The sequence below is a fragment of the Pelodiscus sinensis genome, chromosome 7 (assembly GCF_049634645.1).
Source record: "Pelodiscus sinensis isolate JC-2024 chromosome 7, ASM4963464v1, whole genome shotgun sequence".
In the NCBI taxonomy this organism is placed as follows: Eukaryota; Metazoa; Chordata; order Testudines; family Trionychidae; genus Pelodiscus; species Pelodiscus sinensis.
Window position 1 is genome coordinate 3232485 of NC_134717.1, and position 25186 is coordinate 3257670.

The 25186-nt window shown below is 44.9% G+C and overlaps 1 protein-coding gene across 1 annotated transcript in view; it reads left to right on the plus strand.

Moving 5' to 3' along the window:
* MAP3K2 (mitogen-activated protein kinase kinase kinase 2) overlaps positions 1–25186 on the plus strand; it is a 101797-nt gene that overhangs the window by 53981 nt on the left and 22630 nt on the right. The window contains exons 5-10 of the mRNA XM_075933035.1: positions 7620–7719; positions 8655–8768; positions 9949–10048; positions 10320–10450; positions 12896–12975; positions 17462–17529. Of these exons, the coding sequence (XP_075789150.1) occupies positions 7620–7719; positions 8655–8768; positions 9949–10048; positions 10320–10450; positions 12896–12975; positions 17462–17529 (593 nt within the window). The remainder of the gene's footprint in view (positions 1–7619; positions 7720–8654; positions 8769–9948; positions 10049–10319; positions 10451–12895; positions 12976–17461; positions 17530–25186) is intronic.

The following is a 25186-nucleotide window of genomic DNA, read 5'->3' on the forward strand; positions in this document are numbered from 1 at the left end:
GAGTCATCTACCTTGTTACCACCAATGGATAATAGAGCTTATGGGGATCTGTTTGGGAAGGTGGCTCATAATTTAGATCTGCAAGCAGAGGAGGTTGTTGAAGATCTTGTCCTGCTTAGGGGACATCCTGCCCCAGAGGATTCCTCTAAGGTGGCTTTGCTGTTCATCAGGACAACATATATTATAGCAAAATCTCTATGGCAACCCCTTGCCTCCATTCCTTTCACTGCAAGGGGCGTGGAGAGGAAATACTTTGTTCCCTCTAAAGTAGTGATTCTTAGACTTTTGGGCCCGTGGACCACCTGGCTCAATGCAAAGCTTTCCACGGATCACCAGTTGCTAATGGAAACTCACGCTTAACCACATAATTATGCCCAAGCCATTTTGCTAGTGCTGCAGCTAGGGAGAATGGTTTCATTTAAGTTGTTACACAGGTTGTGTTTTTAACTTTCTCATGTTTGTTTATCAAACTTCAGTTTAAACAAAGTAAAATATTAATTTGTCCAACACAAAAGGTTTCAATGTTTTCTTTATGGCAGGGGCAGGGAACCTTTTTTGGGTTGGGGGCCACTGATCCGCCAAAATATCATTTGGGGACTACACAAGTGAGAAGCAAAAACACTCCTCCAAAAACCCCCAATCAGTACACCTCATTCCTCTGGTGCTCCAGCCCCACGGGGAGAGGGGAAGGGACAGGGAGGATTGAAATTCAGGGCTTCCCATAGGCCAAATTTCCTTTTCTGGGGTTCCAGAGTTAATGGATTTTGTGGACTTCCTTAAGCTCTGGTGTGGGGACATAAATGGAGAGATTCAGTGTGCGAGTGGGATAGGGATGGGGGTGCAGGATCTGGGCAGGAGATGGGATGCAGGATGCAAAGTCTGGGTAAGAGAGAAGGTGCAGAAGCAGGCTGGGAGTAGGGTGTCTGGCAAGGGGGGAGGGAGCAAGAACAATGGTGGATGCAGAAGCAGGGTGGGGGTAGTTGTCTGGACGGTGGGAGGGTACAGAGCAGGGTTGGGTAATAATTTTTGATGGGGGGGGGGCACTCCAAGAATTTGGTAAGTGATGGAGAGTTGCACTCTTCCATTATTAATGGAGGAGGTGGGGGGTCTGGGATGGAGGTTGGGTGCAGAAGGGAACTTGGGTAAGGGATTGGGGTGTGGGATCTGGGACGGAGCTTGGGTGAATGAGCGTATCGTGCCCTGGGGCAAGAGTGGAATCAGGAAGGGGTCTGGGGACTGGGAGAGGAGTGTGACCTGGGGTAGGGGTGCAGGAGTTTGGGTTGTGACTTGGGGCAGGCAAGTGGGATGCGGAGTCTGGGAGGAGTATGGGCGCAGAAGAGGATTCTGGCCCCGGAGAGGGGTGTAGGAGGAGGGAGTACAGGGCCTGGGAGGGGATTAGGACCTGTGGTAGGAGTGCAGTATAGGGTGCAGGGTCTGGGAGGAGGTTGTAACCTGGGGCAGGAGTGCAGAAGCGGGGTTCAGGGATTTGGGCTGTAACCAGGAACAGTGGATTGGGTGCAAAGCCTGGGAGGGTGTTCTGACGTGAGGTGGGGCATACAAGGAGATGCGGTGTCTGGGAAGATATATGGGATCTGGAGCAGAGGTGCAGCCTGACTCCCAGCCAGCAGCCCAGCAGGTTCCTTAGCTGGGGCCAGCTGAGGCTCTTGCAGGCTGGATCGGCCCGCAGATTATCTTTTGCCCAGCCCTGCTGTAGGAACAAGCTGGGAGTGAGGGGAAAGCTCTTAATTATGCTACTGTCCTGAGATCTGGGCTTTCTTGGCACTCCCTCTCCTCCCCGTGGGGAAAGCCCTTAATTATGCTGCTGTCCATCTGAGCTTTCTTCAAACTCTCTGCCTCCCTCCCTCCATGCGGGGGAAGCCCTTGACTACCTGCAGTTCCCTCAGGTGAGCTGGGCAGGAGGGAGGTGAGAAATGCAGCATGGCTCTGGTCTCTGTCTCTTTTGAGCCGGTGTGGCTGGGTCGGGGCTTGGTGGACATGAGGCTAGAGTGCCAGCACACTCCCTGCTGCAGGGGAATGTGGGGGAGGGAGGAGAGATTAGTTTGAGCTGCAGGCCACCTGGGAGGTGGCCAGGGACCGCACTTCGAAAACCACTGCACTACATTATTCGGTTGCATGCCAGAGATTATGCTGTTTTCGGAAGACCAGTGCTTCTGTTGGCAACTCAGTAATCTCCAACCGCTCTACCAGATAATTGCTCGGGAGTCACCTGCTTGGAATGGGCATGAGCAATCACTCAAAGAAAAAATGGTTATCTACCTTTTGTAACTTGTTCTTCGAGAGGTGTGGGTCATGTCCATTCCAAGACCCAGCTGTCTTCCTTCTGTTTGAGTTTTCTGGCAAGAAGAAAATGAGTGGGGTGGTCTATATACAGCACTATCCCCGCACCACTCCAGGGGGCTCCACAGCTGGCCAAGCAGGTACTGCTAGAGGGCAAACCTTGTAACGACTGTGCATGTGGTGCACGCGCACACACCCCAGCTGGAATGGGCATGAGCAACACATCTCGAACAACTGTTATGAAAGGTAGGTAACCATTTTATAGAAATTGTACATATGTGTCTTAAGAGAAGTAGAATATTCAGCACAAACAGACAAAATAAAGAGAATTGCATCATTTAAACAAGTAATTGAAAGCTGTTAAATATAGACCCCAAACTCTACTTAAAACTAATTAGCAAATGACTTGCCAAATCAGATTTGCATACGTGGTCAGGAATTATTGAATTAATGTATTCATAGTATGTGAAATGAGAGTGCAAAAACTGAATTGGGCCACCAGAGCTAATTTATCTGTACAAAGAATTTATAGTAATTACTGAGGCTACAAGATTTACTTGCCAACTGTGCTGCGGTTTGATGCTGTGTATGGAAGTCATTAGTAGCAATGATATTTAAAAGGAGACCTGACTGATTTAAATGTTAAGAAAAAAAATTGGTCATGAAGTCAGAGGAATAACTGACCCAGAATAGTTGTGCCACCATTGCTAGAAATGTGTAGGGAAACTCTAAATATATACTTCCAGAGAAATGAGCAATTCATGTATTTCTGCAGGCGGCCAGACTAATCTGGAGGCTTCTTCCAGCCCCAAATTTAAGGTCATATAATTGTCAGTGTGAAAAATGGGATTTAGAATTTTTTTCATTGCATAATTAACTTTATACCCTTTCCATTAGCCAAGGAGTTGTCAAATGTGATTCTTGTATGCAAATTTCAAAGAATGGACCTGATTATTTAAATGCTCTCATATGAACAACTTTATTCAGATGAGTGAAATCAGTGGGACGTATGCCAATATAAATAAGTGTTTGCAGGATCAAGCCGTACATTAGCATGACAAGGAAACACTTTGCTGTTTCTGTACTGACTGTGGTTTTGTGGGAAAATCCTAATGAGCAATTCTGCTATAGAAAAGTCTTTTGGGATTTGTAACTGGGCAATTCTGCTTGGTTTCTACTGAAATTTCAGTTCAAATGTAGCTTCATATTGGAGGCAGTGAGATATTCAAAAGCTTAAAGTATAATTCAAGTGAAGATGTATGACTCAGTCTCCCCTTTGTGGAGGTTTCCCACTCTCCTTCACTTCCATGCCTCCTTCATGCATCTCCTTTTCTTGGAACTCTGTTCCTGAAATGGCTTGCCATGCCTTATTTCTCTTCTCCAGGTATTTCCTGCCAATATGCTTCCTTCCATTAACCTTAGACCTGCCTAGAGAGAGGTGGTCACACCTTAAACTGTTGAACATGGCCTAAAAGGAAAAAACCCTCTAATTATGGTCACGTTTGTTGTGTAAATAGTGAACTCTTTAGAGTAAGGGCCTTAATCTTCATATTCATGGGCATGCAGCACTAAGGATACACAGTACCAATAACCTATACTATTATAAAAGGAGAGGTGTCCGTCACACCGTCTGTCACACAACATTTGAGAATTCTCAGGAAAGGTACGATATTGAAGGCTGTGGTGATGGCTGCCGTCCCCCCTCCCCCTCCTCCCGCCTCCACCAAATCGGGACATGAGGATGTGGCGGCACAGGGGGCAGGCCCAGTGGGTAGGGGGGACGTGTGGGAAGACCCAGCTCAGGGGGCCGAAGGAGGGATGGGTGGAGCGTGGTAGGCAGGGGCTTACCACCAGCCCAATACTTGCAGCATCTCCCACTACTCTGTCTCCGGGCCCAATATGCCACTCGGAGAAGTCATTGTGCCGCAGCAGTAGCTGCTCAATGGACCACATGGTATGGTCCCCCGCCACACTCTGTTGCCCACTGCTGCCTCCGCCCTGGTGTGCAGGAGCAACGTGGGACCCTGGCCCATGAGCCGCCCACCCCAGCAGGCACAGATCTGTATGATACCAGTGCTGTCACTAGCTCCCTGCTGCACCTTCTGGCCCCTTGTTGGGGAGATGCCCCTGGGTCACCCCGTCCAGCAGGTGGGGACAGCGGGAGCAGCAGATGCGATGGGGAGGGGAAGCGCCTTGTGGGCCATCGACCTGCTGCTGCCCTGGCATGATGACTTCTCCAAGCGGCACATTGGGCCCAGGGACAAAGAAGCAGGAGATGCTGTGAGCAGTGGGGCTGGTGCTAAGTCCCTGCCTGCTGTACTCCACGTGTCCCTCCCTTGGCTCCCTGAGCCGGTGCCCCCAGGCCCTCTCCCGCACTTGCCCCCCATGCTGCCTGCTCGTCCTCCCCACCTTGCTGCTGCATCCTCCTGTCTCTGCCACCCTTCCCCACTGCACTGCAGCCATGAGGCAGGGCTCGGCTAGTGATGAGGATAAAGAGGACTCCCTTTTTAATAACAACAAATGTGACAGTTCTCTTTTTTTTTTTTAAAGTTACATTGAAGTCTGTGCTATGGATCACCAGACATTACTGGCCTGGAAAATCTTATCAGTACAAGTTCTTCTTTTCTAATCAGAATGCTAGTGTGGCCACCTTTTAAAATGGTTGGAAAAATAGAAGTACTCTTGGGGGAGCCGGCCTGCAAGGGGAGCCAGTTTAAAAGCCAGCTCACCTTGCGGACCAGCTGCCTGCTGCTGCCTCTGATAGAGGTAGCAGTGCAAGGTGGCAGCAGAGACTGCTCAGTGGGGAGCTTGGATCCCCGCAGCACCGGCTCCTGCTCCCCTTTCCCCTTTGCTGCCTCTGATACAGAGGCAGCAAGAGGAGGGAATGCAAGTAGTCAACAAGATTAACCTATAAGCTTCAGCTTATTGGTTAATCATTTAGTCGACTACTTGCTGACATCCCTACTTTTAGTGGCCTTTAACAGACTTCACTGTCTGATGTCTGAAATTGCAATGGAAATGAATTAGCACATCATTAATGGAAGAGTGTTTTATGTAATGCAAAAGACATCTGTATAGCCACCTTTAAAATATAGGACTGTTTATACCAGCTAGAAGTAATTTGGTGCTGAATGCCCAGCTGGAGAGAGAAGGTGGGTGAGGTAACTGTTTTTTTTTATATTGGACCCACTTCTGTTGGTGAAAGCTTGCCTGCAAACAGGTGAAACTGGATAGACCAAATCCAATATGCAGGTTGAATTCTGATGTTCTTTGAGAACATGCACCTCCAAATTACATGGATAGTGTAGCACAGTGGACACAAGGTTATGCTTCCACATTGTTGTAAAATAGGATGTTGAAAGGAGGAGTCATAAGCTATTCACGAGTTCCTAAGATAATGAAGATAGTGTTCTAAACAGATGGCCAAAGCCTTCTAGTGTACAAAGTTCCAAGCTTACTGAATGCACAATTAAGGTGATAAAGGAAAGAGTGACTTTCCTTAATCTAGCTTTCTGTCCTCCTTTCTCCCAAGAAAACAATGTTCTTACTGGTATATCATATTTAATAATATATAATAATCTGAACACAGATAAAAGGGGCCATTAACCATTGATAATTTTCCAGTATAATAATAATAATAAAATTCAAGTGGAATTTCTTATCGGGATTTATGGTTCATATTTGCCTCAATAACTTAGAATAGAGATGAAGCAAAAGTCCGTTAGATGGCCTTTCTGTTGAAATAATTTAATTGCCTGCATATGAGAGATACTTGTATGTAATGGAAGCTCTGAGAGTGACACACATTTAGGATATTTTAATTTTGGTGGCATTCAGATAATGGAAGTCTTTAATGTGAGTTTATAACCCACATTTTAGAAAATGTTATGTTAATGTTGATGGTCTCATACCTTCCAAAAAGGAGGTGAGTAGGTGACATTTTCAAGCTGCACTCCTGATTTTAGGAAATGTTGGTTGCCTGAAACGGAGGTGCAGCTTGAACCTCTCTAGACTAGCACCCTCTGGTCCTGATTGGTGCCAAAGCAGAGAATTTGCCAAACCCTGGGAAGTCAATATTGTCTGTTAATATTACCAGTATTTCCACTGCTTACTGGCTCTGAGAAGACATTTGGGGGTAAATTAGAGTTAAATAACAGCACAGACCACAGAGAGCTAGGGATAGTAGCTGTAAACAAACTATGGGACTGCAGGAAACTTGGTCATACCCATGATAAGTAGACATCCAGCTAGATCATGCCTGACCACAGATGTTGCTGTACCAGAGAGTGCTGAAGTAGAGAGTATGCTCATCAGCCCATTACTAGTCTATATCCTATTTTTCTTAGGGCAGGTCTACACTACAAATTTACATTGGTGCAGCTGCAGCACATCTGGTGAAGACACTCTAAGCCAGAGGTGGGGAAGCTCTTTTGGTTCAAGAGCTGTTGACCCATAGAAAAATCAGTCGGGGGCTGCACACAAGCAAGAAGCAAACAAAAAAACAAACCCCTCACTGATGTGGTACCCGACTGAGTACGAGACACACACTCCCCATATTCCCCTCACACACCGGAGCCTAGGGGGGCCTAGGTTAGTAGATTGTGTGTGCTCCAGCCCTGCAGGAGAAAGTGAGGGGCTGGAGTACCAGCGCAGGCTCCCCAATGTTGGGGTTGGAGCCCTGATCCTCGGGGGCTAGATCCAGGCAAGCTGGGGGCCGCAAGTTCCCCATCCCTGCTCTAAGCCAACAGGCTAGAGCTCTCTCATTGGCTTACTTCCACCTATGCAAGGGAGAAGCTCTCCTGCCATCATAGCACCATCTACCCAGTAGCTGGAGGGGTTACAGTTGGTGTAACTATTTCGCTGAGGGTGTGGATTTTTCATGCCCCTGAGTGATGCAGTGATACTGAAATAATTATGTAGTGCAGATCACGCTTCAATAATGACTGCCTCTTCTGTTCTGTTTAGTTCTGTTAAACAGAAGTTATTGAAATTTATAAGAAACCTCCACTGGAATACTTGAAGCAGAATTTTGAAATATTTAAGGCTGTGTGTGTGCTCACCAGAGTGGAGCAATATGCATGTTACTAAAGCACAGATAGCAGGGCCTAATTTTATGCTTATTAACTGGGAGTTCCTTTAATTTTTACTGCAGAATATGCTTTTTAAAATTTATTCTGCATATTAATGTTCTAAAAGGCAGCAGAAGTTTTGTAAGCCTTCTTTCTTTTTCTGTAATAAGATTACTCATAGGTAATTCATTAATAAGCAGTAATCCTTTCAAATTAGCGAAAATTCTCTAAAAATTATTTTTTGTGTTGCAGGATTCTACAATTTCCCAGGCCTCTCAAACTAGAAGATCTTGCTTCTAAAGCTAAAGTGGCTTTTGGACAGCCTATGGACTTGCATTACAGCAATAATGAGGTAATATTCTGCCTTCCTAAATCTTCAGTTTCTCATATTTTAATGAATTAATGGTTTTGACAGCTGACTATTTTTAAGATTGAAATCCAATGTATTTTCATAATGACTGAAGGTCATCTGGTGTTAGGCTCCACACGGTGTTTCAAAGTGGCAGCGCCATGTGGAGCCCAGGGTCAGCTTGGGACTCAGAGTCCCCAGCTGACCCTAGGCTCCATGCAGTGCTGCTGCTTTGAAACTCCACAGGCACCAGCAGGGGACTGCCTGAGTCCCCCGCTGGCCCTGTGCTCTCTGCAGCGTTTTCGCCTTTGAAGTGTAGCCTTTGAAGTGGCTGTTGCTACACTTCAAAGATGGAGGTGCCCTTATCGACTAATTCGATTAGCCAGTTAATTTAAATTTAACACCCCTAGTACAGAGATGCACATAGTACCAGCAGCTGGCCCCCTGGAGTAACATGTGGGGCCATGGCAGGTGGGGAGCCTGCCCAAGGGTTGTTGGCGGCCAGAGTATTGTGGCAAGCTTGACTCTAGTTTCATTAGAATAGGTACTTGTACACAGGGTAAATCTATTGATGTAGAACAGTTTCTTTATATAAATATAAGATATTTTCATTCCAATTTGATTAACATCTAGTTATGGCTTTAAAATGTCAGTTTATTATTTTAGTGGATTTTAGTTGGCAATTTGTGATTCTGGCCTAGGCAAATTAATTTAGTTCATGTTTTTCTAGTGCAGTTTGTATTTATCCCATCTAGGAATGTTCGTGTCTGGAACTATTCCTTGAATACTGTAATTTACTTAATAAATAAGTCATTGGGGATGTATATAATCAACATTGCTATGTGAAAATTGTTATGAACCCTGATGCTATATGTTACTACCAACCCTACTCTTTTTGTGTTCCTTGTTAAGTTGACTATTTTCCTATCTCCCTGTAGTTGGTGATTCCATTAACCACACAGGATGATTTGGACAAAGCTGTTGAACTGCTAGATCGTAGTGTTCACATGAAGAGCCTCAAGATATTGCTTGTAATACATGGAAATACACAGGTATTAGTATATTAATGGCTAGATTAAAGAGTTAAAAAGGATACTGCCTAATTAAATTGCACTTCCATCTGAAATATAACGGTTATTGTAATGCCTAAGGTTACTCAGATTAGAATGTTTTTCTGTTTGTTCAGTTTATTTACTTTATGCATGTAACATTATTTTACATTTGGTCAACTTCACTCTGTTCTCCTAGAGAGTTAAATTGTTCTCCTTACCATCTGTATGTGTGTATGAGTTTGTACAACAGCAAAAGATGCATTTATTAATATAGTAAAATATGATGTAATATTGCCAACATTGGCATGTAATTTCAGGGGCTGGTGCAGATCTTGAAACTGCTATTGTACCTATTTTTAGATTAACAATTTCAAGTTGTTTCTTTAAATAAAAATAAATGTTCAAATGCATCTGTCACAACAAGTGTTAACAATGAAAATACATTGAACTTCCATAATCTATTTTTCCATGATCCGGGGATATCTGTGGTTCAGACCCTGGCAGGGGAGCAGGAAGTGGCTCTGCACAGCTGCTGCTCCCCATATCCCCTAGCTGGGAGAATGGCTGTGTAGCAAAGTGCTGCTCTGGAGGACCACCCAGACCCCACCCCCTCACCCACAGGACACTCCTATACCCTCCTTTCCTTCCCGACCCCATGCTTTGATCCCCCATGCCTTTCATTATGGCGAACACCCAGAGTCTGGAAAATTCTATAATCTGGCCTACACTGTTTCCCATGGTTGCCAGATTAAAGAGGTTCAAGTATAGTAGGTTTTTGTCATTTCACTGCAAACAGAATAGGATTTGGTCATTTAAGTTGTTACATTATAAATAATAATAATTTCATATAGTGACTCTTTCGAGTTGAAATCCAAACATGAGCTAAAAAATAATGTATTTTTTTCACAAATTGAAAATTGCAAGTTTGAAAAAAATCCTAATTTGTAACAAAAAACATAATTTACTACTTCAATATAATTTTAAAACCTGGTTGTAGAAATGTTTGAATAAACTGGTGTAATGATATAGACCATATAGACTTTTAAGCAAAACGGATATATAGCATAGAAATGTTTCTTTTAACATAAAAAGCTTTTGGAAATCTGTAGTGTATTTTTATTTATTGCTTTCCTTTCAGAACTACAGAATTAATAGTTTTAATTTTTTCCCCCATATTTAGGCTCCTGCTCTGAGTAACATGGAACCCCTGCCATCACTAGAAGATTTGGATAATACAGTGTTTGGAGTGGCAGAGAGGAAAAACAGGCTGTCTGTAATAGGTAAAGCAATTAATATTCCTGTGCCTTTAAGTGTATGAGCTTTCCTTTTAAATTGTCTGCACTTATATGAGAGAAGATCTCTATTAATTCTGACTGATGTGTTGATGCCCTGTTACTTTTACTGAGATTTATTCATGCTGGTGAGTTAGGTGATGTTAATGAATTTTAGTTGTAAAAATAAAAGAAATGTTAAATAAAAGTAAATATATTTTTAATTTGCCTAAATGTTTATTGTCAAAAACAACAAACTGCTTTTTTTTTTAAAAAAAAGGTTCTAATACTCGTGATAGAAGTTCACCTCCCCCAGGATACATTCCAGATGAGCTGCACCAGGTGGTACGAAATGGATCATTCACTAGTATCAATAGTGAAGGCGAGTTCATTCCAGAAAGCATGGATCAAGTAAATATATTTTCTTGTTTCCACTTGATTAAATGCCACTATGAACATGGTGGCTGACTGATCTACCAATTTACCACCTTGTCAGTTAATGTGTGTATAATGGTTTAACAAAGTAGAGTACTGTAAATGTAGTAAGTATTACCACCTTCTTCTGGCAGGTACATGGGGGCGTGGCATTCTGTCCCTCTGATCTATTTGTTTCATTCTGGTGGATTAGCTCAGTATTAGAATCTACAAGAATTCCTGGTCTCTGAATATCAGTATCCTGTCTGGGTAGCTTAGAGGATTGAAAATGGAATATGTAGTGCTTTTCGCATCTGGGTCATTATTTATCCATATTACAGTGGTGCCTCATTGCCCCTTTTGAGATCAGGGCCTGGTGAGAGAAGCTCTGTATTCACAATTAGTAACAGTCAATATTTACCATAAAGAATTTGAAATCTAAGTAGATGAGAGAGAGTGGAAGAGAAAACAGAGGGTTAGTGTTAGTGGCTTGTCGGTTGCATAGCAAGTCACTGTATCAACTGAGAATAGAAGTTATGTCTCCTTATCCACTGGACAGCACTGCCTACTATTCTTCTGATCAGATCCAGCCCAGTTCTGTAGATAATAAAAATACATTATTCCTCTTGTTGGCAGTGAGGCCAAAGATTGCATGTATGTAGACTCCAAAATGTAAAAAATGTATAGCATGTATGAGTCATCAGTAGTATTTTAAATCTAGGACCTTCAGCTAAATAGCATATGTCTAGGGCTGGCTTTAGGAAGTGCGGGGTCCAATTCGAACGGTTTAGACGAGACCCCGGCAGCCAGGTTTTTTTGTTGAGCCCCATAAAAACCAAACCACCACACACACAGTTTCGACGGGGCCCCGGCAGCCAGGATTTTTTTTTTTTGTTGAGCAAATAAAACAAAACCCCACACACCGAAGAGTCACAGCCCCGTTAAATCCAGGGAAGCCGCCACACTCCTCTTCTGGGGCCACCGCCCTCTCCTGCAGCGCACGTGGCACGTCCCAGAGCTGTGGGAAGGGAGCAGCCAGCACGGGAACAGATTCGGGGGAATTGGCCTAGAGCCAGCTCTGCATATGTCCATAGCATTGATTCTATAGGAATAATTTGCAGTAGTAGATTGTTATCCTCTCTGGACCAGCCATTCAAAAGGGCAAGTTACCTGGATTGTCAAAGACACAGTAAGAGACATTTTTGACCCCATGTCCATCTCCTTCCAAGATTTTAAGTTCTCTTTTCAAAGCTGTTTCTTTAAATAAAAAAAAGGATATTTTTAAAACATTGCCATAGCTAGCTATCCTGTAATAGCCAAATTATTTTTGCTCGTATTTTGAAAAAATTTCAGCCTGAGAGAGATCAAGCAATTCTGTGAATCTAATGTAGGTGCTGCAATTACTCCTTTTTGTGTGTGTACTACATACATTTCCTTTAACATAATTTCTGTAATGTACTATTTTCTACACCGGGGTGGGCAAAAGGGCCTTCATAGGCCAGATCCGGCCCACCAAGCAAGTTGATCTGGCCTGCGGAGGCCCTGCCAGTTAAGGTCTGGAGGCGGTGGGAAGTGTGCAAAGTCTCTTCCCGCCCTGCCCCAGCCTTTAGAAGCAATCATGCTCCTGGCAGGGAGGGAGGAGACTGTGTGTGCTCTCTCTGTCTCTAATCCCTGATTAGAGTGCGCACAAAGTCTTCGTCCTCCCTGTGAGGGGTGCGGTGCTTCTAAGCATCTCATGTCTTGCAGGACGGGCAGGGTGGGAGGATACTTCGTGCACTCCCCTCACCCCCAGGCCTCAGGGGCAGAGGAGTGCGTGAAGTCTCCTCCTGCCCTACAGGTGGCTCAGCAGTTAAAATCAACCACCAGCTGCTGCTCAGCTCCTTCACATGCTCCCTCTCCCCACGCCCTGATTGACCTGGGGACAGCAGAGGGGAGTATGCAAAGTCTCTCCCCACTGCCAGGGGCCTAGATGTCTAGAGGGGACTGCCAGCTGTTCAGAACAGCTGGTGGTTGTCTCTGGGAGGAGAGGGGGCAAAGACTTTGTGTGCTGTCCCACCCCCTGACAAATCAGGGTCTGTGGGTGGGGAAGCATGAAAGTGTCCTGGCCCCGCCCTTTCCACCTGAGGCCCCACCCCTTCTGGGGTGGCCTGGGGCCACTTCAAAAATTTCTGAAGTGACCCCTGGTCAAAAATTATTTCCCACCCCTGTTCTACGCTGCGTCAAGTAAATAAATAAATACAAACAATATATTCATATTAGGTGGGAGAAGGGACCAGAATATTTTTCAGCAAGCAGGACTTCATGCAGTAGGGCTTCAGCTGGATCAGTTATAGCTGCTGGTTTTTATGATTAATATGTTGGGAATTTGCGCTATAAAATGTGAACTATCAATCATAAAAAAGATCTTTTTTTTTTTTTGGTCCGACTCTTGTTACTTATTAGATGCTGGATCCATTGTCCTTGAGCAGTCCTGAAAACTCTGGCTCAGGAAGCTGTCCCTCACTTGACAGTCCTTTAGATGGGTAAGAGCAACTTAAATTCAGCACTTCTTTCTACTAGATTGCTTGAAAGTACCATCCACAAAATATAGTAACCCAACTGTCAGAAACAATTTCTAGGTGTGCTTTTTTTCAGACATATTCATGAGCATGCGCGCACATGCACACGCGCGCACACACACACATCCCCGCCCAGTATTACTTAAGAGGATTTAATTGCTTACTAATGCACAGAAGAGAAGAGTACCATATCAGCCTGTTATTTTTGAAGAGGCGTAACATTTCTGTTTTGAAGATGCATCAGTTTCTGTTGTGGCTTTTTCTGTTGCACACAGAGATTTACTGTAAGTCTGGCCATTGTCTTTGTAAATTGAGTGTGTTCTACGGTTATGAGCAGCTCCATTACACATATATATTAGATATTGGCATAATCTGCAAGAAAATTCCATTCCACTAATGAGCTACCCAGTACTATGCTTAAAACCACTGTTATAAATCAGAACAAACAGTCAAGCATACATGGAAAGGTGAGTGATAGTTGTATAGTGTCATTGCAGAGAAAGATCCTTCAAGAGATAAGATTATGTTGTTGGTACATATCTTACTGAGTATTTTAGGTTCACTTACGTGCCTAAATATTGTAAATAAAACAAAATTTGAATATTTCCCAGATGAAGTGATGTTTTCATTTCCTGATTTTTAAAAAAATGAATATTTTCTGTTCAGAGAGAAATCATTGTATAGGACAGGGGTGGGCAAAAGGGCCTCCGTGGGCTGGATCCGGCTCATGGAGGCCCTGCCGCTTCCTCACCCTTAGGCCAATTATGGCCAGGGAGCAGGGGGAAGTGAACCAAGTTTCCTCCACCCTGCAAAGAGTGAGCGCCACACGCTCCTGGCAGGGTGGGAGGAGACTTTGCGTGCTCCCCCTCCCCCAGACCAATCAGGACCTTGGGGCGAGGGGAAGTGCATGAAGTTTTCTCTGCCCTGTCCCTGCCCTGCAAAGAGCGCGTAGTGCTTAGAAGTGCTGTGCATTCTTGGCAGGGTGAGAGGAGACTTTGTGCACTCTCCTGCCCTCAGACCTGATTGGCCTGGGTTAGGGTTAAGAATTGAGAGTTAGTGAGTGAAACAGTCGATCATTGTAATGGTTTAGTTTTATATTTACTTAGGTTTTGTCATTTTGTGCCACTCAAGGAACTGGGAGGTTAGGAGGTAATAAATACTTAATTAAAATTATTAGTACACATTTATGAAACACAAATCCACCAACCTGAAATGGATGGTGGTTCCCATGTTGAACCGGTCAGACTGGCAGAACAGTCAGTCATAATTAGGTGAATTTGTGTATGTGTCCTTTCCTGATTTGAGGGGGACATCATTGTGGATGGATTTATCTACCATTTGTGCTGCAAAATCCATCTTCTCTGGCATTTAAAGTGGTTGGAGATGCATATGTAGAGGGGCTGGAAACTGAAAGATGATCTGGTAGGGTCTCATGGTATGGTTGGGGAGAAGGCATTTTCTTTTGTGGGAAAGTATACATTGATCTATTGGAAATTAGAAGTTTGTCTCAAAACTTTAATTATACATTTTAAAAAATGTCACATTTAAATATTGGTTGATGGTTAAAATTATGGGTAGATATCAGATAAGTCAAATAAATAAAAAAATTTCAATCTTGCACATGGTGCAAAATTCCTGCATTATCCTCAGAAATTAAACATATTCATGCTTTCACTTTATGGTGTCTTATAATGTAATTTGATTGCTATAAAATTTTGTGATCATGCCAGTGATTAACTGTTGATGATTGGAAACCTTATGGAGTTATAAATATCCATTCACAAATCTTGCTCGCTTTTTGCTCCACTCTCACAGAAGCCAGAAGTTGCAGAAGGCTAAACTTCCATGTCCAAAGCACCTTAAGAACTTCCTCCCCTTATTTGTTCTTACCGTCAAAACAGCAGCAACACTTCTGTGTTGAAAAAGTGTAAAAAGTTAGGGGAAAGTAATCAGTTCCCACCTTGTTTTGTTCTTATGGAACAAATGACTGAGAATGGCAAGAACAGGGGTTTCTAGTCTAGCACAACTTCTCAGGTGTTTGTACTGCCGGGGAAAAACTCTCTTTCCAAAGGAAATCCATGCTAGATAGTCAGAACTAGACTAGAGTCTCATGAGCAAAATTTTGGCACAGCAACAGGTATGTCAATCACTCTGAAATCTAGCTTGACATCAGTGGCATATTGAATATGGTCATCTTGGAGTTTAAGCTGTATCTGATCTTCCCTTCAACTGCAAACTTTAAGCAGTTAGATTCTACAAGCTAATAGCCTCAGAGTTAAAGCATTTATCTCTTCATGTCAATTTTTTTTGAAAAAACATGAAATTATCATCTAATTGTCATCAAAGTATCATAATACATTTTTTTGGAAACTTTTGAGATTCGAACTTTCCAGAAACTTGGGGCAAAAGTTTGCTTACTGGATGAATTCTTAGCTATGTTAATTCAATTAGGGTACATCTAGACTGCAAGCTTCTTTCGAAAGAAACTTTTTCGAAAGAGCTCTTTCGAAAAAGCTTCTTTCAAAAGAGAGCATCCATACCTTAAAACCGGATTGAAAAAGCGATCTTCTTTTCGAAAGAGAGCGTCCAGATTGCATGGACGCTCTTTCGAAAGAAAGCCCTGATTGCTATTCACAGGGCACCTGTGCTTTTTTCGATTGACTCTTCTTTCGAAAAATGTCCTTGTTCTGCATCCACACACACCTTTTTTCGAAAGAGCTCTTTTGAAAAAAGCGTTCTTCCTCATGATTTGAGGTTTACCAATCTCGAAAAAACCCCTGCATTCTTTCGATTTAATTTAGAAAGAATGCAATTTCAGTGTAGTCGCAGGTGAAGTTTTTTTAAAAAAGGGCAGTTTTTTCAAAAAACCCAATGTAGTCTAGACATACCCTTAGAGAGAGAAATTAGTGGCAGGAACGATTAGTTGTTCTTGGTTGTTTAAGAAGTTGTTTCAAGAATCTTCAGACTTCCCAGGAAAACTTAAATCTCCATTCCTCAAAAGTTTACCTTCATAAGATTTTGTTTTCTGATTAAAGTGTACAGGCAGTCCCCGGGTTACGTACAAGATAGGGACTGTAGGTTTGTTCTTAAGTTGAATTTGTATGTAAGTCGGAACTGGTACACATTGTAGGGGAAACTCTAGCCAAACATTTCTCCAGAGCTCAGTTTTATTCTCCCACACCTCACTTCCCTCAGTCCTTTATTCTCAAGCTGAGGTGTCTGCTGAGACAAGCCGCTCCGTGTCTCCCTGGTCTGCTGGGGAGGGGCGCTAGCTTCGCGTCTCCCTAGTCTGCTGGGGGGAAGCAGCTAGTGCGGGGTTGCCTCACCCCGTTTGTAAGTAGGGATCCGATGTAAGTCGGATCCATGTAACCCGGGGACTGCCTGTATTCCTTTTCCTTAGAAGAAAATAACTTTCTACTGTGAAATATTCTGTACTTCTATAGCAACTTTTCAGCTAAGTGCTCTTGCAAATATTAATTAATTTAATCTGATAAATAGCTTTTTAGTTAAGTAACAGTTATTCCCATTTTACAGATAAGAAAACTTTTGTATGATAGAGAGATGGCATCAATGTTTGACACAGCCACTTTGTAGCTGATGTGTAAAATGTTATGCATTCAGTTTTAGGTATTTAGGGGTTTTATCTTTTTTAATGATTGCCTCATTTTTTATTATTTTTCTAAGAAAATCTTGTAATCTTGATTGGTAGACTGAAAGTGTATCCTATGAAAATATTTCTTGCTTAGAATTTTTTTTGACTTTCCAGAACCAATCCAGAGACAGTCTTGCTATCTTTATTTAGTCTGCCTCTTTTACTTTGTTTGAGGACTCCTAACGGAGGTTTAGGCTTGTGTCTCCCTTTCTGCTTTTGTCTGAAAAAGGAAGGTGCTGGAGTGGTATGGTTAAGGTCGTGCTCTACTGCAATTGGTAGTTCTTGTCTGACTGGAATCCCATCCATTCCTGTTTAGTGGCTGGGAGTTGTGTATAAAGACAAATTTCTAGTTTAAAGTTTTTTATTAATCACTTGAGCTTCACAGAAGGAAAAAGGAAATCTGATGTTTACAAGACAGATTTGCTTTGGCAAAAATTCTTGATAAATTAATATCTCGCTGATGTTTTTATTTTGTTTCACCATGAAGGTGCAAGGCATGAGCTCCTGCATGGCTTCACTGGCACCTGCTTTGCATGTCTCAGAATAGACTGTACTAACGAGAAACGTCATTTCGTTACTCCCTATCCCAAGCAAGATCCATCCATTGTGATGAATATCTACAAGCTTTGATATTTCAAAGTTGAGTCCCATACATGCCTACAAGTGCCGCAGACTGGGGTAGTACATACTTTGTGGTGTCATTTAACAGTTATAAAACTGGAAGACTTCTTAACTGCTTGCCTGACCACTCTGACTCTCCAGTAACAGAGTATCTAAAATGTCCATTTACACTTGCAGAGACAGCTACCCCAAATCTCGGATGCCAAGAGCACAGAGCTATCCTGATAACCACCAGGAGTTTTCAGGTAAGTAAAACTAGTGGACCCATTTAGTCTTATTAGATACTTCCAGCTCTAAGTAACATGTCTCATAATCTACCAGCCATGGGCCACACAAGCATTCGCCTCTAGTCCTCATAGATCCTTCAGTTTAGTGGTTTGCACACTGCAACCCTTCAAGTGTGTCTCTTCAACTTTCGTCCCCTGCTCTGTTGGACCAGTGATCCCCAACCATTTGAGGTTGCCGGGCGCCAGGGGGTGGGGAAACTTGCACGCTCGGGGCCGGCGCTCCCCTCCCCCCAAGCGCCGCGTGCCCGGGGCCAGGACAGCGGCCGCGGGAACCGTGTTGGGGACCACTGTGTTGGACACTTGATAGTCACAACATTGCAGCATCCAAAGATTCAAAACGCCTCAACTTATAGATTTCATCTCACATCATTGCTTTGCTTAACATACAGCTCCTAGACTTGTTTATAGTGAAAGCAAGTATAAGTTTATTCAGCAAAGCAGAAAATTTACTATGAGCAAGGGGAAGTATAGAAAACAAAGAATTACATATAAAATAAAATCATAGCACACACTGTAGAGCCGTGGTCACCAACCAATAGATTGCAATCAATACTGCCAGTTGATCATGAGGCAGTGTTCCCAGCCTCCCCTTGCTCCCCTCCACCCCCAACAATGAGCCCACGCTGGTGCTACAACCTCCTGCCTCCCCCAAAAATAGAGCTAGCTCTGGCTTCGTGCGGCGTGGTGGGGAAGTCCCGCAGTTCTCTGCCAGATCTGGTGTGGAGTCTCGGGACTCCTCCCCCTCTCCCATGCGCACACCGCAGGAAGGAAGGAAGGTAGGTAGCACGGGGAAGGAAGGAAGGGAAGACAAGACAGCGCGCACTCCTTTCCTGCCCACAACAGCATATGCACTTCCTTGGCTTCCCTTCCTTCCCTGTGCTCCAGGAAGGTGGTGGGGGCGGGGGGATGTTTAAGATGGCGGTGCAGGATCCGCTGTTTTTTTTTTTTTTAAGGAGCCGCACATGTGCTTCTTCCAGCACTGCCCACAGATCCTGTCCCAGAGATCCTTGCCCCTGGAGACCTCCAGGTACTGGCTGAGGTGCCCCTGGCCAGGTCTCCACCAGCACCCTGCTCCTGCTCCTTCCTGGCCAGACACCTATTCCCAGCTTGCTCTTATACCCTACCTTCATCTCGATTCTGCACCCCCCATCTCTGTCCCACCCACTGGATCCCTCTTTTATGCCTTCACCTCCGAGTGTAGAGGGGCCCACAAAATCCACTAACCTTGGAACGCCAGAGTTAATCTGGCCTAGGCCTTAAAACTCAGTCCTACCTCCTCTCCCCCCACATGGGGCTGCAGTGCCAGGGAAGTGAGGTGTTTCAGTTGGGGGCACATCAGTGAGGCTTGGGGGGATTTTAGAGGAGTTGCTTTTTTGCATCTCCTTGTGTGGTCCCCGATTGATTTTTCTATGGGTCAGTGGCTCCTGACCCAAAACAGGTTCCCCGCCTCTCCCATAAATAAAGACAATGCTTAAACATTTTGTATTGGACATAATATTTTATTTAAAAATGAAGCCTGGTCAATAAGCTCCCAATTGGGGCCAAGCCCACATCTGGCTGCAGCATCATAACACTCCTATGCACCCCCCACAGATCCTAACCCTGAGCCTATCATACACCTGAACCCTCTGCCCTGATCCTCTCACATCCCCAAAAACCTGCACCCCCACAACCCCAGTCTTCTGCCCCAACGCTCCTGCACTATCCACACACTGCAAACCTGTGCCCTGAGTCCATCATACACCAACCCCCCCTGCCATGCACCCCCTCATACATCCAAACCAAACTCCTGCACCCATACCTCCACAAGCCTGTGGTTTGCTCAGCAACCCAGCCCTCCACTTGACCCCAACACTCTCCAGCCTGGAGCCCCTCCTTGAGCCAGCATCCTCTTCTCCTCCACCTTCTGCACCCAATTCTCTCCTAGAGCTTGCACCTCCCATCCCTTCCCACGTCCAAATCCCTCACTCCCACCCCAGAGCCTGCACCTCCTGTATCAACCCAATGAGAGTGAGTAAGGGCTGGGGACAGCAAATGATGGAGAGGGTGGAGCCTCAAGTAAGGGGGGTGGGATCTAGAGGAAGGGATGGGATAGATCATGGCTTGCTCTGATATTTAAAAAGTGATCTTGGGTGTAAAAAGATTGGAGACCACTGCTGTAGAGCCTAGATTTAATTAAGATACTCATGTCTTGAAGCACCCAGAGTCTTTGAAATGCTTTACCACTAGGCTGGCTATGGTCCTCAGTTCAGGAAAGAAGCATGCTGTTTAGTTTGTTTCCCAGATAAAGTATTCACTGTGTCCCTTTGGACTCCCAAGGTGGACTGGACCAATCCTTCGTCTTTATTCATAACCAGACTGCCCCGTGGCTGTTTGTTCCTGCCTGTCAATTTCTTCTCTTGTAGATTTTTCTGTCTCTTAACTGGCACTTGGCTCATGATGTGAATGGGCACACACCTCAGACATAAAATATACAAATAGCCAAATGGGGAGACAATGTCTGTTACCTTCTGCCTTGTTAAAAGGTTAGCGGGTAAGCCTATGCTTTCCAGTTAACTGGCCCTTTCCAGTGAACTCTGGCAATGGCCAGTTGTGCTGGGCCAGGCCAGAGCAGGATCCCGCTCTGGAACCCCAGAGCTGCAATGGGTCTGGATGTTAGGACCTCCCTCAAAATGGTTATTAACTGATTGAGCACTCTCATTTCACCAGTTGTCCGTTTTAACGTCCTTAGCCTGAAAGGAACATTTACTAGGTGTGTCACCTGATCACCCGCCTTAATTCCAAAACCTTAAAAACATAATTTTCAGCATAGCTATATAACTCCTTCAGTATTATCCAACTGGTACAGACATTTTACAATTGTTATAAATACCAGTATCTACTGGCTCTCCATAGAGATCTTACATACTTCTCTGGTGAGCTATTCTGTGCATACTCAAGGTAAAACCCTCCACAACCATCTGCCATTGACACCAAGGGATTCCATGGTCACAGGATAAGGACATAATTTTTGCCTCTCATTCAAAAGCAAGAATCATAGAATACTAGGACTGGAAGGGACCTCGAGAGGTCATAGAGTCCAGTCCCCTGCCCTCATGGCAGGACTAAATACTGTCTAGACCCGTGGTCACCAATCAGTAGATCGTGAGCTACCGGTAGATCTCAGGGGCTCTAAGAGTAGCTCTTGAGCCCTCTCTGAACTGCGCACCTGCGCAGTACATTTACATTAGATTTCCTCATTTGAGGAGCAGCTACTCACTGAATAACAACACAGGTGTGTAGCTGCGAGGAATGGTGGGAGCTGGGAGGTTGGGAGGGCTGAAACACCCCAGCCAGCTGACTGTGGCTTTCACAGCTGGAGCTAGGCACAGCCTCTCTGGGCTGAGCGCAGGGCAGCCGGGCTGGAGGGAAGAGAAGCAGCTGCCCGGCCAGCTGGCCACGGCACTCAGCCAGGGTGCACCATACTCCACGTGGGCTGGCGCAGAGGAGAAGATGCCTGGCCAGCTGGCTGTGGTGTTCAGCCCAGAGGAGGCTGAACCGCGCTCCAGCTGATTGGGCGGCTTCCCCTCTGTGCCTGCCCACGGGGAACTTGGTGGCACCCTGGCTGAGCGCCATGGCCAGCTGGCCGGGCAGCCGCTTCTCTTCGCTCCAGCCCGGCTGCCCTGTGCTCAGTCCGGAGGGAGCGCGGTCGGAGGCTTCCCTCCGTGGCTGCTGTAGGGAACTCCCTGCCCCCAACCTTGTTCCCTCACCTCTGCCCCAAACTTGTCCCCTGCCCTCCTGGCTCCCTGTTCCCTCTCCCTTGCCCCCCCGGCCCCGCAGCAGAAACCTGCTCACCCCCCCCCCCCCCCCGCAGAAACTTGTCCCCTGTTTAACATAGTATTCTATTTAAAAATGAAGCCTGGCCAACAAACCCCCAATTGGGGCCAAGCCCCCATCTGGCCACAACCACTCCTGCACTCCCCCTTCCCCAGACCCTAGATCTGAGCCTATCAAACACTGGAACCTCATGCTCTCAGCCCCTCACATACCCCAACCCAAATTCCTGCACCCTCACATCTGCAAGCCTGTGGCTTGTTTAGTATCCCAACAGTGCCCAGCCTGGAGCCCCCTCCCTGAGCCAGTGTCCCCTTCTCCACCTGCATCCAGATTTCCTCCCAGAGCTTGCACCTCTCACCCCTTCCCACACCCAAATCCCTCATTCCCACCCCAGAGCCTACACATCCTGTCTCAACACAGCAAGGGTCCAGCTAGACTGCAGGAGTTTTTCAGGATTCTGGAGATATCCCAGAAAAACTCTTCTGCATCCAGGGTTCTTCCGCTTTTTTAGTGGAAGAGCAAACAGGCTCTTTTGGTCACCCCTATATTCCTCTTTCCACAAGGAATAAGGTGGCTTCCAAAAGAAGGGTTTTTTTTCCTGACATTTGGTCCAGTGTAGACAGGCCAAATGTTGGAAAAACCTCTTCCTACAGAAGAATAAAAAAAAAATAAAATAAGCAGCAGTATAAGGATTGGGGATGGATAGCAAGTGATGGAGAGGAGGAGAATAGAGAGGGCGGGGCTTCAAGGAAGGGGCGGGGCTTCAAGGAAGGGTCGGGGTGGTAGATCTTGGCTTGGTCTGCCATTTAAAAATTGATCTTGGGTGTAAAAAGGTTGGAGACCACTGGTCTAGACCATCCCTGATAGACATTTATCTAACCTACTCTTAAATATCTCCACAGATGGAGATTCCACAACCTCCCTGGGCAATTTATTCCAGGGTTTGACCACCCTGACAGTTAGGAACTTTTTCCTAAGGTCCAACCTAAACCTCCCTTGCTGCAGTTTAAGCCCATTGCTTCTAGTTCTATCCCCAGAGGCCAAGATGAACAAGTTTTCTCCCTCCTCCTTATGACACCCTTTTAGATATCTGAAAACTGCTATCATTGTCCCCCCTCAATCTTCTCTTTTCCAAACTAAACAAACCCAATTCCTTCAGCCTTCCCTCATAGGTCATGTTCTCTAGACCTTTAATCATTCTTGTTGCTCTTCTCTGGACCCTCTCCAGTTTCTCCACATCTTTCTTGAAATGCGGTGCCCAGAACTGAACACAATGCTCCAACTGAGGCCTAACCAGTGCAGAGTAGAGCGGAAAGAGATGCACCTTTGTCCAGTGCACAGAGGCTAGGAGTCGGAGCTAGACCACAGTTCATAGAACATTTGTGTAACCTTGAATTTAACCTCTCTGAGCCCTTATTTCTGTATTTTTACCTCATGTCCCATGCATCATTCAATGTATGGAATAGATGTTCAATTAATTAATATTACTATTTTGTTCCCCCTTGTTCAGCATATGGTCCTAGACCTTACTTCATGCACACTGTTCAAACCCTTCTGTGAAGACAGATTATTAATTTTGTCATGGGCTTTTCATTGACGTCATCACAGAGGTGTCCACCTGCTTCACAAACATCTTTACAAAATGACTGTGAAATGACAAGATAGTATTTTCCCCATTTTACATATGGGGAACTGAAGCACAGATTAAGCTCAAAAGTGTTAACTAATTGTGGGTGCCTAATTTGAGATGCCTAGAACTGATTTTTCAGAGTAGTTAGTATTATGCATTAGTTTTTATATTGAAGCACAACTCCAGTTGACTTCAGTTACAGTAGTGAGTGCTCAGAACTTCTGCAAATCAGACTCTGCAGTCTCAAGTCAGACACCTGGAAAATGAGGTGCACATCATCAGTGGCCACCTGCGAAAAGCTTGATTTGAATGATTTGCTTGGCGTCGGACACACTCTGTGACAAAACCAATGATAGAATCCAGTTTTCTGAGGCTGCATTCATCTGCCTTAACCACGGGATCTTCCTTTCTCTTCCTGCAATTTCCTGTCTCAGTCACTATACAGGCCTTCCAGCTTCTTCAACAAAAGAGGCAATAGTCCTACAGCCTGCTTCGTTACAAATCCCTGATTCGTACCCAGTGCAGGTTCGTGTACTGAAGAAAGCAGGAGTCCTTAGGGAGGGGGGGAAACAGTATACGATTGTTTAAAGACTTTTATATTTCGTACACATAAGGTGGCACAGGCAATCTTAATTCTGACTTTCTAGTTTTTGTGTGCTTGACTCTGCAACCTGAATTTTCGTAGGTTTAAAAAAAATCTCTTATGTTTACACTCACACTCACACTCAGGGTATGTCTACACTGCCACTGTAGTTCGAAGTAGGGTGGCTAATGTAGGCATTCGAACTTGCAAATGAAGCCCGGGATTTAAATATCCCAGGCTTCATTTGCATGTTCCCGGGCACTGCCATTTTTAAATGCCCCGTAGTTCGAACTATCTGCCTGCGGTTACACGCGGCACGGACTAGGTAGTTCGAATTAAAGCTCCTAATTCGAACTACTGTTAAACCACCTTGCAGGAAGAATACCTCCTTGCAGATAGTTCGAACTATGGGGCATTTTAAAATGGTGGCGCCCGGGAACATGCAAATGAAGCCCAGGATATTTAAATCCCGGGCTTTGTTTGCAAGTTCGAATTCCTACATTAGCCACCCTAGTTCGGACTAGGGTGGCAGTGTAGACGTACTCTCACTGTTCTCTTTCTGCCTGTCTCTCTGATTCCATTAACTGGCATCATATAGAACCTTTAGATCCATCACATCTTTGCCCCTTGGGCTAACAGAGTGAATGATAACAGTATTGGGTTGTCAACCTCTGTATGGACCAGCACTAAAGGGAGATAAGACACAAACTGTGCCAGTGGGGTTCACAGGTAATTGCTGACAGCAAAAATGATAAGACTGGAATCTTGGGCTCTAGGCTCTCGCAAAGGTGTCCTTTTATTGGACCCACTCCCTCTAATCTTGGCCTCTTCTGCCCCATTCCCTGCAACCTGTCCTAGTGCTGACTCTTTCCCACCCCAGTCAGCTTTCTCAGTCAACTCCAGTTCCTCCCTTCCTGTCTCAGCTCCTTCTCTCCAGTCTTTTAGCACAGACTGCCCCCATAATTGTCCTTTCCTGGCTGCTCAGCTAATCTGTATTTTTTTTCTCCTGCCTCACCACTGGCTCCCAGTCTCCCACACTGGGCTCCTTATTCAATGTCAGCCTTCCATCCCTACCCCCACTTCCTCCTTCATCCCGTGTCCCATTCTTTCCAGATCCTCATCCAGTCTCAGTGTTCCCTAATCAGCTTCCAGCTCTTCTTTCCACCCCTCTCCTGTGTCTCTCACTAACACTAAATTCCAGCTCCCAATTCCCAGATCAGCCATGCCATCACTGGTTCATTCACCTGCACGTCTACCAACATAATATACGCCATCATGTGCCAGCAATGCCCCTCTGCTGTATACATCGGCCAAACTGGACAGTCCCTACGTAAAAGAAAAAACAGACACGAATCAGATATTAGGAATGGCAATGTACAAAAACCTGTAGGAGAACACTTCAGTCTCCCTAGACACACAGCAGCAGATTTAAAGATAGCCATTCTGCAGCAAAAAAACTTCAAGACCAGACTTCAAAGAGAAACTGCTGAGCTACAGTTCATCTGCAGATTTGACACCATCAGTTTAGGATTAAAGAAAGACTGTGAATGGCTAGTCAACTACAAAAACAGTTTTTCCTTTCTTGG